Source organism: Gallus gallus, chromosome 1, assembly GCF_016699485.2.
Source record: "Gallus gallus isolate bGalGal1 chromosome 1, bGalGal1.mat.broiler.GRCg7b, whole genome shotgun sequence".
NCBI classification, from domain to species: Eukaryota; Metazoa; Chordata; class Aves; order Galliformes; family Phasianidae; genus Gallus; species Gallus gallus.
The window spans coordinates 123,982,230-123,997,747 of record NC_052532.1 but is presented as its reverse complement, the minus strand read 5'-3'; the positions used below and the strand labels follow the sequence as shown (position 1 = coordinate 123,997,747).

At 44.3% G+C, this 15,518-nt stretch overlaps 1 protein-coding gene across 1 annotated transcript in view; it reads left to right on the top strand.

Moving 5' to 3' along the window:
- The first annotated feature begins 1,727 nt into the window (after nt 1-1,727).
- FRMPD4 (FERM and PDZ domain containing 4) overlaps nt 1,728-15,518 on the top strand; it is a 304,246-nt gene continuing 290,455 nt past the window's right edge. The window contains exon 1 of the mRNA XM_416838.8: nt 1,728-1,944. Coding sequence (XP_416838.4) covers nt 1,904-1,944 — 41 coding nt within the window. The 5' untranslated portion in view covers nt 1,728-1,903. The remainder of the gene's footprint in view (nt 1,945-15,518) is intronic.

The following is a 15,518-nucleotide window of genomic DNA, read 5'->3' as shown; positions in this document are numbered from 1 at the left end:
ATAAATGACAGTTTTTTATAAATAAACCTGTTTCTAACCAGATGAGACTTGTGTTATCCTCGTAACTTTTTACCAATCAACACAGCAATGTGAATGACAGGACAGGTTCTTCGCTTAAAAAAAAAAAAAAAAAAAGGAATTACAAAAAATAAATACAGTTCCATGTGAGAACCACGTAAATATTTTGATGTAGTAACGAGAAACACTTCATAAGGCATTTCTGAATAAGCCCAAACCATTTAGGCCTACGGTAGGCCAGTGAGTGTTGTGCAGCTGGTGGCTCAATGTTCTCTCAGTGTAAATAGATGATCAATCATCCTCTCTTATTATTGTTTTAAAGAATAGTTTGAGACTCAATTCACAGTGAGTGTTCGTACTGCCTGTTCTTCTTGCTCTCCTATCAATACAAGTTTTAATATTTAAAAAAAAACGCATTGTTTTTCACCTGGCTGCTGAAGCCTACTTGTTTGGCTCTCTGCTCACGTCTGAGGTGGTGGGACAGCACAGACATAGGTCCACAAAAGAGAAAGAAACAATGTACAGGCAGGAAGCAAAGGGCTTATCAATCTGTTTAGCAAACAAAGACACAAATAAAAAGACTGAACTGGTAGAAAATGCATTCCCGTGCATTGTGCTGTAGAACTGCGTGAAGATAAGTTTGAATTTCACCACCTTCCCATCCTGCTCCCTCAAAGGAAGCTCATGGAAAGCTAACTAACTCAAGAGCCTATCTGTAAGCCTGATACAGGGCAAAAGCGTAAAGCAGTGTGTCTGCATTGCTCGTGCATCAGGGCATACCATTCATCTGCAAAATGTAAGATGAAGGCTGCTTATGCTGCTGTGAATTGGCCTGGACGTGTTTCTGGCAGGACCGGGAGGATTCCCTGCTATAGGAAACCTGCTTTAGCAGGGGGTTGGACCAGGTGATCCTCAGAGGTCTCTTCCAACTCCTATGGTCCTGCGATTCTGTGACTTCAGATCTCATTAGAGGCAGAGGTCGGTCACAGGCTGCTCACTGCCTCCCACAGCGCCAGCCAGGCAGATGGATGTATGCCTTGTTGCCGGTCAGCACCCATCCTTGACACACAGCGCAGGGGGCCAGCGGGCCCTTCCTCACCATGGGGGGAAGCACGAAATGGTGCGGTCACTCAGGGAGGATCGCTGGGGCAGAGAGCGCTGTCTGCTTTCCACAGTTTCTGCTTTTGGAGGAGCACTCCCAGCTGCAGCCTTCTTGCCAGGTGCTTTCCCTCGTCTGCGGGGGAGCCTTCTCCCACTCCCCAGGTCCGCCGGTCCCCTCTCCATCAAGCGTGCAACCTAGCTTCGAGGGAAGCGAGGGGACTCAGTGCAGAGGAGTTCCGCGGCGACGGGCAGCCGAGGCCCCGGGGCCCGGCCCGCTCCCGCGGCCGCAGCGCCGCCTCCAGCAACAGCCAGCGGGCGGCGCTCGCCCGGGCCGCGGCCGCCTGCGCCCTCCGCTCCCCCACGGGAGCGGCGCGAAGAGAAACTCCCTCTTCCCCACCCTCCGCCTTGCGGAGCCCCCCCTACCACCGCTCTCCTCGTGAGCCGCGACACAGAGGCGGCGGGGGCCCGAGCTGACGGCGACCCTCCGGCCACGCAGCCCCAGTGTCTTGAGTTACCCGAGGAGGGGGCCAGGCAGGCAGGCAGGCAGGGAGCGGGGGGGCGGAGGAGGAGGAGGAGGAGGGCTGCGCGCGGCTGAAAGCCGCTCCTGCGAGATGCTGCAAGCGCAGCTCCCCGCCGGAGGGGGGTAGCAGCCTCTGCCGCCGCCGGCTGCTGCCTGTGCGAGGGCTGTTGCCGCCGCTGGACGCAACCTCCTCCCGACATGGAGCTGTCGCCGCCGCTGCTGGAGTGAGCGAGTGAGCGACGGGCGGAGCAGCCGGCCGCATGGATGGATGTGTTTAGCTTTGTGAAGCTTGGGAAGCTCTCCGGGTAGGCGTCCGTACCGGTCCTCCGGGGGGCGGGAGGGCGGAGGGCCCCCGGCGAGGGGAGCCCAACTTCCCCGGCAGCGGGGCGAGGGGGCGGCTCGGGCGGGGCGCCTGCCGGGACCGCTCCGTGCGGGACGGGTCATCGCCCTCCGCGGGCGGGCAGCGGGAGAAAGCGGTGCTCGCCTCGGAGCGCCGCCGTGAAGGGGCCAGAACTGTTGGGCGCGCGGAGAGCGGCGGTGGGAGCCGGCGCCGGGGGCGTCGCGGGCAGGGGGCGAGCCCGGGGGGGAAGGGGCAGCACCCGGCCAAGGGGTGGGCGGGGAGGGACGGGGCGCGCCGTGTCGTGCCGTGCTGTGCCCCCCCGGCTCGCCTGGCCACAACTCCGCGCTGAGCGCGGCTCCGGGCGCGCCGGCTCCTCCACAGCGATATTTTTAGAGAAGCGGTGAAATCATCGGCAGATGATGAGCGCTGCCCCTCTTTTTCGCACGGCGTATGCTGGGGCGCGAGTGATCCCCTGCGCGCAGGGCATGTGCTTCCCGCTGGTGCTCGGTGAGGGCATACGTGTTCTCTCGAATAGACGTTCACTGAGCGGCCTCGGAGTTGCGGTCTGTGCGTGTACTCGCCGGCAGCGAGTTGCCAGGCCCCGGGCTGCGCGGAGGGGTGAAGGAGCGCAGCCCCATTAGCCCGTTCCTCTGTAGTTAGGGGTACTGGAGGTGGCCCTCCTCAGTAACGGGAGACCACGCTTCGCCTGCGAGACGCGGTATAAAAGTGCTCGAGCCGTGGGATTTTTTCAGGGTTTTGGTGTGGATAATCTTCCTAAAGGATTTAGCTTTGATCGCGGTAACCGGGAGTGCTCTGAATTCTTATGATTTTGTGTTGGTACACCATAGTTACCACGGCCCTTGCTGTTTGTGAGGCGCAGAATGGAAGCGGGTGTTATGCAAAAGGAAGGGCCTTGCTGAGGAAAGGCAAGGCTGCCGCTTGCTCCGGTGCCGCTCAGGTGGGAGAGTGTCACAGTGATGGATGGTCCTTAAAAACAAGTACTGCGTGGCTGGAAGTCACCGAATGCCACAGGTACAAACAGAGCTGTTATCCCCCAGTTCCCTCCGCTGCACCTGGCTGTGATTACAGCTCTGTTCTTGGCCCTGCCAGGGCAGAGCAGCTGTTCTCGTTCAAGCACATCATCTTCTCACCGTGCTCCGAGCGATCTGACATGAGGTGGAGGCTGGAACACTGGCATCCTGCATGGCGCTCCCTGTCCGTGCTCCCAGCTGACACGGCCAGAGCTGTAACTACAGTGCAAACTTGAAGGAGGGAAAAATACGTGAGAACAGACAAGGAGCAGGGCATGTAGGGTGGTTATTTATTTCTAGGGAATTGAATTGCTCGAGCTTTCGTGTTTGTTTGTAAGTGGTATTTTAGAGAAGCTCACGGATCTTCATGTCTCACAGTTGTCATGCTTGAGTTAAGTCAAAGGGAAAGAAAAGGATATGCCGCTTGGAGATGTTACTAAGCCAGGTACCTGGCAGTTGTTGTACACATGGTAGGACTTGGTCTTTGTTGGTGTACAGAGGCTGTAGCCTTCTGCATGCCTGAAGGCACGAACTCTGCCAACGCTGAGGTTTGTGTTTAAGTAATTATGGGAAGATCACGGCATTTCTCCGGAAGGACCTGAAAGTTCTTCTGAAATGAAACCATGAGTTTCAAAGCTTGTGTCCAGCTTCGTTGGAATTGAGCATATGAAGCACCTGGGGATCAAGTTTGCTTGTAGATCGCAGTAAATCATTTCTGTACCAAGCTACTCTTCTTGTTTCTAATTTTCTGGTTGTTAAACAACCTAATAGCTTACATAGGACTTGACTTTACTTGTGGTTTCCTAGGTGACAGCTAGTTGTCTGTCCCAGTTTCACAAGAGCCTTGTGGAGCAGGTGGGCTTCACTGTAGACCCTGTTTGTAATCCCTTGGTGTGTCCGTGTTGAAAGCACCAGCTCTCTCTCAGCTGCTGAGAGAAAGGCCTTTCTGGAAGAAAGCTCTCATACAATGAACAGTATTTAACCGAGAGGATGATCTTCAGACAGAGTACCTATGGAAAGTTGTTTCAGACTTGGCTTGTACTGAATGTTTTCAAGACTTTCAGTCTTCTTTCTGTTTTGCTGTGCATTCATATCTTCTCATTTTGAGGCTGCAGGTCAACTCTTAGTGTTGAAACCAGCGGCCTTGATTCTGCAGGCAGTGGCACGGGCAAGTCTGTTATGCATGGCTACTGCAAGGGGGTGCTTCTTAATGCTGTGATGTATTGTAATACACGTGCTGAGAATTTTAATTTTTCCTTGATCGCTTCGTGTTAGGAGCTCTTATTTAGAATAATCCTAAGATGGAGCACAAACTCTAAAATAATGTCTGCCAGATAGGAAATTTGACACAGCATTAGTTTGTTGTGTTTTAATTATCTGTGCAGTTCTCTGCAGCTCCTTCAGCACTCATCCACAGTTGCTCTGGAGGGATGTGTGCATAATTTGGAAAATGGAGATGTGCAGAAATGTAAGGGAGCCAAACTGGTTTTATGATGGGCGTAATCTTTAGTGGGCAGTAGCTTATATGTGTATGCTTCCAGGATGAGTGGTGTTTCCCTTGTTATTTCCTTGCCTTTATGGGTCTGTATACCGTGCATCTAATAAAGATGTTCTCGGTGAAGTTTCTATTGATTTGTAAAGATTGGAGATGTCCATCGTGGCGTTGAAAACAAAAGTATTGCTTAGGGACACTGATTGTGCTTTCGTTGGCATACCTTCTCTCCCTTCCCCTTTTCAAAAATTCATTGACTTATAGAATGGCTTAGGTTGGAAGAGACCTTAAAGGTCATTGAGTTCCAACCACTCTGCTGAGGACAGGAAGCTTGGTTTTGAAAACGCTTGCACAGAATTCTCCACTGATCTAGTGTATATTTGGTAATAACCGTTTTGGTACACATCCTGTGAGGTCATTCTCTGGAAAAAATTGTAAAAACCTGCTGTTCTAATGAATGTTCACGTATAGAAAATGATTGCCAAGTCTTAATGGATCGCGTGCAGCTGTTTGAGGCAGGTGAATAGTTTTGTAGTGTGGGCTGCATAAGTATGTCCGGTGCCGTAGCATCTGTAATTCAGAAAGGAGGATTAGTAGGATAGATAAAGTGCACACAAAAATTGCTGGATTAGGTTGGATCAAGAGTCTGCCTTGCCCAGTGTTCTTTCTTAATTGCTTTTAACAGCTGCTGGGGGAAGGAGTAAAAAGAGCGTAAATATGGAGTGGTGATTTTTCTTTTTTTTTTTTTTTTTTTTTTTTTTTTTTTTTTTACTATGAGTACAAGGAGTGGAGGAATGCTGCTGCCCTGCCCAGTGTGAAAGGGAATGTTTTCAGACCTAGGTAAACCTGGCAAAGGGCACAGCGTCAAGCATCTAGTCTATATGGGACAGATGAACCATGAAACAATAGGTGTGAACAGTGAACAGGTGTTGGCAAAAGTTTAAAGCCTGTATTCATGGAATATGTATTTAGTTAGAAAATCAGCAGTAGCTCTTCTGGTGATGCCCACAGAGATTCAGTTTCAGAACTTTCACAACAAGACGTAAAACTTGCATGCATCTATCTGGATACCTCATGAGTGGGGACAGTGACCCTCCAGACTGGGGACGTCCTTAACAGTAATGCTAATCTGTGATGTGTGGTAGGTAAATTTAGCATAACTGGATCTCAAGTTTTGCATTACTGTGATTATTGTTGGGTTGCTTCAATTTATTCCATAAAAACTGGCTGTGAGTAGCCATGTTCCTGAGAGGTCAGCTTAACAACAGAGCAGCCCTAAACTCCTGCAAGGCCTTTTCAGTGAGCACCCAAATACCACTTCTTTCCTGCGAGGTAGAAGTAGGAACCCCTCACAAGGGCATTTTTCATTGAGGTGGATAAATACTATATTATATTATATTTATTTATTTAGTGCATGTCTTTGTGTAGCTAGCCATCCCTAACCAGGTAGATTGACTTGCTGCCTTCTCAAACAGTTGTGCTTTCGGGTCTTCACTGCTTGTAAAAGTGAAACAAGTCTGTACAAAGTCTGAGTCTCGGTCTTAAGCTTTTTGTCTAGTTTTGTAGCCTCTGCAGTCCTGCTCTCACCTCCTGTTCTCCACAGGCCTCCTGTTTTTAGCTGTCTTATCAAGCTGGGGTGAAAGGTCTGCTCCTAAAGATCTATGAAGCCAGAAGGTGTGTTTGTAGGCTGTGGGTGTGAGGCCCAGCTCTTACAGGGAACAAGATTGCTTGGCTTTGTGGTCCAATTGTTTTTATGTGACCAAAAACAGATACGTCTTCCAGGTTTTAGATTCCCAGATTTAGATTTCTGTTTGTAATGTGACTTTTTTCAAAGCAATATTAGAAGATTTCAGGGTGTTTGTCTTCAGTTTGTCAGTATATTGTCTTTCTTTGCTCGTGAGTTTCCTTATCGCGGTGCTAGTTTGCTGTGGCGTTTATAAAATCACCTTAAGGGAGACACGCTTAAAAGTATACGTAAGTTACTGAAGTGATATTGTGTACTATTATTGGAATACTTTTATCAGTGCTCTTTGGAATGGCAATATCGTAGCTTGTAAGTTACTTTCAGTATTTACAAAAGAGTGTGTCAGTAAGAAAGCCTGTGATTATCTTTTTTATTTTCGAAGGAGGTAATTTAATCCTAAAAGGGATTTTATTATATTGGATGATAATTCAAATAACCGTAAATTCACTTCACCTTTCTTTCTATGCTACATTTAGTGAAACATTTGTCTATTCATATTAACATAAAAGCTTTACCTTATATTTTATTATTCGTCCATTTTGTTAGCTGACACGTAATAAAGATATGTGCTTTAGTGTCTATGGTGTTAGTAATATTCTGTGGTATAACAGCTTCAGCAGTTTAGAGATTTATTAAAAACACTCCTTATGTTATGGACTGCTGTAAACTTGTCAAGTTGCCAGTGAATGATGATGCAACTCTTCTAAATATGTATGTTCTCTAAATACTGTTTGCTTAGATACAGTGCTTAAAGGATGTGACATGAAGCAACCTTATTTCTTGAAGTATTTGAGAAAGAAAAAAATGGAAACTCAAAGTCCACAGGTAATATTTTTATTCCTCTTCTTTCGCTAATAATTACTGAAGAGGATGGAATGGGAACTTAGAAGTTAAGTGCTCTGATTTAAGAACAGTCATAGCATTTGCAGTATAATTTTTGAGATCTTTGTTCTGTGGTGTCAAGCCCTTAGTGACAGGGTTGAAACAGGAATGTGGGGATAGTTTCTTTTATAATCACAGCCAGTCCTAATGTTTTTGTACGTGTGCTAAGCTGATCCGATCACTGATATTCTCATATGGTTTAAGAAGCTGTACGGAATTGTAGAATGGTTTGAATTGGATGACCTTTAAGGTGCCTTCCATTTCCAAGCCTCCTGGCTAGGGCTGCTCCCCGCCGGCTCAGGCTGCCCAGAGCCCCATCCAACTTGGTTTTGAAAGCCTTCAGGAATGGGGCAACCGCAGCTTCTCTGGGCAGCTGTGCCAGCACCTTACCTCCATTACTGTAAAATACTTTTTTCTTATATCCAATCTAAATCTCCCCTCTTTTACTTTGAAACTGTTTCCCCTTGTTCTGTCAGCACGGACCCTGCTAAAGAGTCTGTCCCTTTCTTTCTTGTAGCCCCTCTTTAGGTACTCGAAGGCTGCTCTCATGTCTCCTCAGAGCCTTTTCTTCTCCGGGCTCAACAGCCCCAGCTCTCTCAACCTGTCCTCACAGGTGAAGTGTTACACCCCTTGGATCATTTTTGTGGCCCTTCTCTGGATGGGATCCAACAGGTCCATGTCTCTCCTGTACTGAGGACTCCACATCTGGACGCGGTACTCCAGGGGAGGCCTCACCAGCTCAGAGCATAGAGGGTCAGGATCACCTCCCTTAACCTGCTGGCCATGCTTCTTTTGATGCAGCCCAGGATATGGTTGGCTTTCTGGTCTGTGAGGGCACAGTGCTGGCTCATGTCCAGCTTCCCATCCACCAGTACCCCCAGGTCTTTTTTGGCAGGGCTGTACTCAGTCCTTTTGTCCTCCAACTTGTACTGATAGTGGGGGCTGCTGCAACCCAGGTGCAAGACCTTGCACTTAGCTTTGTTGAACTTCATGAAATTCTCCCTCATGTTTAGAAACCTTCTTATTTTGTTGTCAATCTGAAGGATTTATGTGGGAAGTTCTAGTTAAGTGGAAGGATATTCCTAACCATTACAGGTTAAATGAGGGTATCTTTCCGCATTTTATAACATTCTAGGTCATTATGGAAATGCAGCAAGCTGTTTGTAGAAAATACAAACTGTTACCTGAAATAATGAGGGGATAATATATGTTCTCAGCTCTGCTGGTAATATGGCAGAGAAGGGGTTGTTTGCTATTCTTGCCAGCATTTTCATGTTATGTCAGTGTATTGCAGCTGGGTATCTGACTGATGGGATGAAGTAAAATCATGCTGGAGCTAACACCTCTTATAAAATAAGCCGTTGTTTGGGAAGGATGCAAAATAATTGAATGTGAAGAAGGGAAAAGTGATTCTGGTTCTCAGCGTTATGCTCAAGCATCTCTTTTAAAAGAGAGGAGGAGATCATCCAGATGTAAATGCAACTATTCATTTTCAAAACTGCTTGCATATACCCTATTTGATTCTAAAACAAGATGGAAACTTCTGGTGCTTATAAGATATCAGAGTTTAAAATATTGGAGACATACCTTGAATAAGAGGGGACTTGTGATAATATGAAACTCAAAGCTGCTTTTTATAATCATGAGTAATCATAATTAAAGTTTTCTGAAGTTCCTTGGAGATGTTTTTGAACTCAAAAGATTGTACAGGTTTTGAAGGTACGTTATATGGAGACTTTGAGAGGAATCTGTGAGATAATTATTCCATTGACTTGAAATGAATAACAGTACCAACAGTATAAATTTTAATAATTAATTGCATGCTCAAATCTTAGTGAATTCAGCAATGCCTAAAATTTGTATGTGTATGAAGATACATTGGAACTGGAAAAGTAAAGTACTCCAGGACTTAAAACTGTGTCTCCTACCTGAATCAGGATGTAGCTTGTTAGAGATCTCAACCAGTATTCCTTCAGTGTGGAGTCTATAAAAATTACATTTCATAGGTTGAGTGTTACAAAAACAGAGAATTATTTTCATTGGTTTCAAGCAGCAAAGAAGAATTTCAGGAAAAAAAAAAAAAAGTAGTTCTAAATGAGAGAGAACGTTCTGAAGAATGGGCATGGTGGAGGGTGATGCAAAGGTCCATCCTATTAAATTATCTTTTGCTGGTGATTTGAAATAGGAGAGAGATGTGATTAAAAGCTGATGAGTATCTTCTAAGGGAAATCCTTCGTGAGATTTATTGCTTGGACAAAAATAACTTCCCATGATGATAAGGAAAATGATTGCTGATTGACTTGGCTGTTTTCACAACTGTTGTAAGACTGACTTTATATGAAATTCTTGATTTTCTTCTTCAATTGTATTATTATGATGAAGGGCTACAGCACAAGATTTCATTTTAATTATTGTGAAGTTAGTGAGGGGAACTGCCAGGTATTCTTTTTAGTTTAGGGAGTTTGAGAAGATAAGATATCTTGCAGGATTTTGGCAATCATTGGTAAAAAGGAGATTTATACAGAGGAAAAAAGAGATGGTGAATAGAGAGGGGACGTTTGTCTGCCAAAGTTTTGAGAGTGAATCCTTTTCTGATCTTCTCATTCGCAGTGGTTTTTTAGGTTCTGATTGAACATTTCAAAACTTTAAGGGGAAAAAACCCTTGGAATTAGGACTTTTTTTTTTTTTTCCTTAAGATATCAATAAATACAATAAGTATGTATGTGTTTGCTGATGGAAACTGCTTGGTGATTTTCATTAACAACTGGAAAAGCCAAGGAAGTTTCTCCTGTGTTCTTCAGAATTTCATTTTGTATATGTACTTTTTGTATTGGTGGTCTGAGGTGTGTTATTTCACTTGAACTCCGTGTTTGACTGAAATAGAGCAGCAGAGAACTGAGGAGAAATCTGGACATGGTCTGTATCTACAGAATTGCTAGTGCCAGGAAAGCCTGAACAATGGCAATGACTTGTAGTAGTCTAAGCTTGGCTTTCTTGAAGCATCCATGTTACAACATGGACCACAAGAGAAGGGAGGTGACAGTGGCACAGAAGCCCAAATGGTGCTGAAGTTCAGATTTGTCTTTGCTTGCCTTTATTTGCCCAGTAAGTTACTAGCTTTAATGCCTCATCTGCTCTATCAAGATGGGGCTGTTTGCTCAGCAGCTCAGTATGTAGCAGGTTGCTGTAGCTTCAGCTGTTCCAACGTTGGAAAAGACAAGTGTCACTAGTTTGGAGCGTGTGATGTGACTAATCAAGTCCAAGTGCAGTTTATGTATTTAGGCAGAAGTGATCAACATTCACTGGTAAGTGTTTTGACTGAGGTTAAGTTACTGAGCAAAGTCGTGCTTTAAAGGTATCTGCATTTTTTTTTTTTTCTTTTTAATGGGCTGAAAACCTCAGATGATCTTAACCCAAACATTTGTTTTTATCTTTGAATATGTACATGTATTTTTTTTTTTTTTTTTTACCTAGGAGAGAGAAGCAGACAGTCTTCTCATTAAGTTGGCTACCTGCCTAGGTTTTCAGTTGGCATTCTGCATTGTATGCTGCCTGTGATGTTTACAAGGGGCACTTTTTCCTCTGCCAGGGCAGAGAGTCAAGAGGGACGGAGAGGAACTGCACATGGGGAATGTTCTGTACTTCACGACTCCGCTCAGTGAATAGGGGCTGGAGTGTGTAATAGGGGAGGAGTGGCAGAGGACAGAAGACGGAGGAAACTGAAGAAAGAAAGTTAATGATTGCTGCATTGAAGGAAGGCTTATTTGTTGTGAGTGTATTGAAGTGATTGTTCCAGACTGGCTGATCTTTATGTGAAGATGAACTTGCATTGTTGTCTACGTAGGAGTTTATTTGCTCCATAATGCTGCTTGAATTAATTGGTGTGTTGTAATCTGTGTGACTGCTATGGCAGAAGAAAAGGAAGATTTTGCTTTAGCATTACAGCAGAAAACTTTTTTTTTTTTTTTTCTTTGGTTCATCACTTCTTGGATCTAGTGTTCTCTGCGGGATCTAAATGGCTTGAAAGGTGAAATAAGGAGGTCCCTGTTTTCCTGTGCTCTGACTATATTCGGAACCACTGTGAGTAGGAAGGTATTCTCTCTCAGGGTGAGACTGATCGCTCCTGCTGCAGATTGGGACTTTATTTTTTTTTCCCCCAAATGCAGATAACTTTACTGCAAAATTTATAGTAATTGGAGAACGTGTTCTACTGTGGCTTAAAAAAACCCAACCACAACCACTCGTACGCACAGAAAAGAAGACCGTCAACCCGAAGCACCTGAAAACCAGAAAGCATATGGAGGAGCTGTGAACGCGGGTGAGAGTTAGGAGTAGGTCCAGGCACTTTCAAGTGCTGCAGGAATGCCCTTCCTTCATGTGGTTAACCTAGCCTAACAACCAATGCCAGGAGGCCTCATGTGATTGTGAGGTCTGATCTCTTCTGTCTTACATGTTTTTCCCTTCTCTTGTCTTATTCCCTATAACCCTTTAGATGAATCTTACACCATGGTGAGCTACTCAAGGGAATAAAGCCAGCAGAACACTGATTTTTGGTATGTTTCTTTTCCTGCTGGTATTTAAACTGGACTGGGGGAAGTGATTGGAGGATGTGGCCCCAGGGAGTACAGTGGCAGGAGGGGAGGTAAAGCAGGGCTCCTCTGCTGAGCTCTGCTATGCTATGAGTTGGTTGTGTGAGAGCTGTGCTGCAGTGGTAGGAGACTCCCATTCTAGTTGCCTGTGGGGAGGCTGAGTGAGAACCATACACCTGTGAGGCTTTGGGGGAGATGCAGGGAACCTGGAGGAGATGGGTGGGATGGGAAGAGGCTGCTTCAGCCCCTCTGAAGTTCAGCATATCTTTCCTGGCTGCTCTGGCTTTCCCCCTTTCCACCCTCTCCTGCCTTTGGAGGCTGTTAGGCTGCCTCTGGGTAATGTGGCTTTTCCTGGACACCTGCAAAACCAGGTACTCTCTGAATGCTAAATGTGGCTTTCAAGCACCTTGCACATTCAAATACTTACGGAGGATTCCAGACTTTCTTAGCGCTGCAAACTGTTTTAATAAGCAGGAGGGCGAAGCAGTTGTCCAAGGCATTAATTTGTTTATTGTAGGAGATGAACTGTCCAAGACAAATTAGAGACATGTTGTTTAATTAAATAATTTATTTATTTTTCACTAACGAGCATGTATTTGTTCATATCAGTAAGCTTGTGGTTATATGCTTTTCATGTACAAGTTTTCCTGCTTCTGGAAGCTGTCTAATGAGCTGTCTAATTCTCAAATGTTCCCTTTCTGAACTGAGAAAGGACATTACTTAGAGAATATACTGCAGTGTGTCTCCGCTGCTTCTGAAACGACACAAAAAAAAAAAAAACCAACTAGTTGAAGAGTATTAGTGGCCTGTTTTTCAAATGCTCTTCATTTTTAAGCTGGAAATTGAAGTTTTACAGAATGTATTAATTAGCCTGAATTTTTAATTCAACTTCAGACACTGTGGTTGTTTCTTTTTTGACACAAAGAGAAGTATGCTTCAAGGAGTTTATGTGCAGCAAATCTTCAGTTCCTGCCATTTCTTCTGTCATTTGTGATACATATATGGCACTTCAGCAGCTCTTATCTATTGCTGAGATGCTTTGTGATGTTTACCTACCAACTTGTATTTACAGCACTGAAAATGTGAGTGAGAGAAGGTGGTGGTATCAGTGTATCCAGATTACTAATACTACTTTATAAGTAATTCTTGGAATATGAACAGGAGAATGAGTACAAGACTGTTTTGCTTTAGTTGACATGTTTGATCCGCCAGTATCTTTCTTTTATATTAATTTTCTGTTGCTGGATGCCAAGTGTATAGTTATTATTATTTTTTTTTTCCAAAGCAAAACAGTAAATTGTTTATTCTTTTCTCTTGATGTCCTCAGTAGGCATTAAGGTACTGTGACAGGTCTTCTTGAAATGGGATGTTGTGCAAAAGCACTGGAAATGGTGATCTGAAAAACTGGCAGATTCTGTGCCCCGTGCAGGTGTTTCCAGTTGCGATTAAGGTGTCTGTTGTGTCTGGGTATTCTTAGAACCCACAGCAATAGTTGTTTATTGCATTTAATGGTAGTCTGCTATGTAAAGCCTGAGAGGAGCTTCCACTTTTCTCAAAGTTAGTGCAAGCTTCATCTTTTATCCCAACAAAAGTACTTTGTATTAATGGCAAAATACACTGCTGTTGATCTGCTTTTGGTTTTGTTTTCTAGAGTACAGCTTGACCTCACAGTGTTCTGTGGCCTTGAAGCAGAGAGACAAGTGCGTGCTTGTGGAAGTACTTTCATTGATGTTTGTTAGCCGTTAATGCTGTAGTTCATACTGTTTTCTCATGTTATATTCTGCTTCTCAAATAGAGGAATTCTGTTCTCACATTAAATGTTTAAAACATTTATTTCACAGGACAAGATAAAGCAGCGTTAGTTTAATTTTTCAAATGGTTCATAGTTTGGTGCTGCAATGAGCAGCATTCTAATTAAAAGGCACAATACCTGTCTCACTGTGCATTAGCTCAAAATGGCTGAAATTGATTTCAGCTGCATAAAATATGACAAGATCAACATGTGTTTACCAAGCTGCTATGATAGCAGCTGACATTTATTCTCTCCAGTGTTCAAAATATTCTTTTTCCACCTCTAAATGTGGTGAAAAGCAGAGAAGAGTTTGTCTCTGATTTCCTCTGGTATAGCTTGCTGCTTTATATCCCCCTCCCCAATTAGTTTTCTACTTGAGCAGCTTTCTTCTGCTAGATCTCTCTTTTCATTATGAATACTCGATGCCAACTTGCAAGTTGTAGGAGGAAACTTCAATCTTGTTTTCATTTGATCTTTGCATAAGTTTGGTAAATAAGGACAGCATTGGCTGACTTATATTTCAAATACAGTCATTTTATTCCCTCTTCACTTGCTCGTTTTTGACTTTGTGGACACTGTGATACTGACTCGTAATTAAATTGTTATTTGTTGGTTTTTTTTTTCCTTTTGCCAAACTGTATCGACCTTGCATAGGCTAAATAACCCTGTGCATGATGTTTCTTTATTCACTAAGGAAATAACAGTGTGTACAGTCAACAAAATGCAGTTGGAAAGAGTATCATAGTGAGATGGCCAAGGAACAAACAGAAGGAATGCTCATCTGTATCTGAAGACTTAGGCTCACAATGAAAAGCTCCACAAAGGAGGGATCTCCAGGAAGAGATTTTTCCCTAGTGGTAGTCAGCCCTTAAATGGGGTCTAGGAGAGGTGGAGCCAGGCTCCACCCCTTGTCACACAGGTGAATTGCCTTCACCTGTGCTCCCACAGCTGACCCAGTCCTTGCCTCGGGTGATCAATCAGTGGTTCAGGCCATGACTCAGCAGTTCCCATACACAGTGTAACTTCAATCCCAGCCAAAATGTTCTTTTCAGGAAGATCTGTTGGTCTGGATTCATCTGGTAGGACCCGCATGTCCCGGGTATCTGTTGTTTTTATGTAGTCAACCACACGTGGCCCCAGGTACCCAGAGTGGTGGAAGCAAGGAAGCTCCTGGGGCACAGAGCTGCAGTAGCTCCTGTAGGTATGTTTAGCACTTGTGCCAGCTGGATTGAGGGGAGGTAATGTGCTGTATAGTTTCGAGTTCGCTTTCCATGCTGATGGAGCACTTCTGAGTGTGACAGTTCTCAGGCTTGGCAAATTCTTCATCTGGGATGTAAAATTTGCATTACATTTGCAGATGACATGATTTGCTCTCCAAGCTGGCAAGCTTAGTCTAACCACTGATTTGGATAATTTGCTGAATAATGAGTGTTAATTATGACAAAGTAGTTGAGTTTAAGGGTGTAGGAGTGTGTAAATGCACTGATGCACACACACATGCCCACACTTATTGTATATCTTCTATAAAATATATAGCAAAGACCCTTTAGAATGTAGCAGTCAATTGAGAAGCAATGTCCACATTTTTCCATTCACAAGTTAGACTTTCATAACTCATGCCTGTTGTGTTGAAGTCTACAGCTTCAGGGTAGAAGAAAAGATACTACCTCATCTCTATGGTAAGGCTTAATGCATGGTGACTTGTTTAGCATTTTTTTATGTTTATCAACACATACAGAAAATACAAATGCTCTAACAGTGATAGTGGCCAACTGAATGGAAATCTTATTTATGCAGTTATCAGGGACTGACCCTTTCTCAGCTTGCTTTTGAGACTGTATCACAGAATTCTGGTGTAAACTTTATGAGGGAATGGTTCCTCCAAAGGAAGCCACTGGTTAAATCATAGAATCACAGAATCACAAGGTTGGAAAGGACCTACAGGATCATCTAGTCCAACCATCCTCCCGTTACCCTTACTACCACAAGTCACTAAACCATATCTCGTA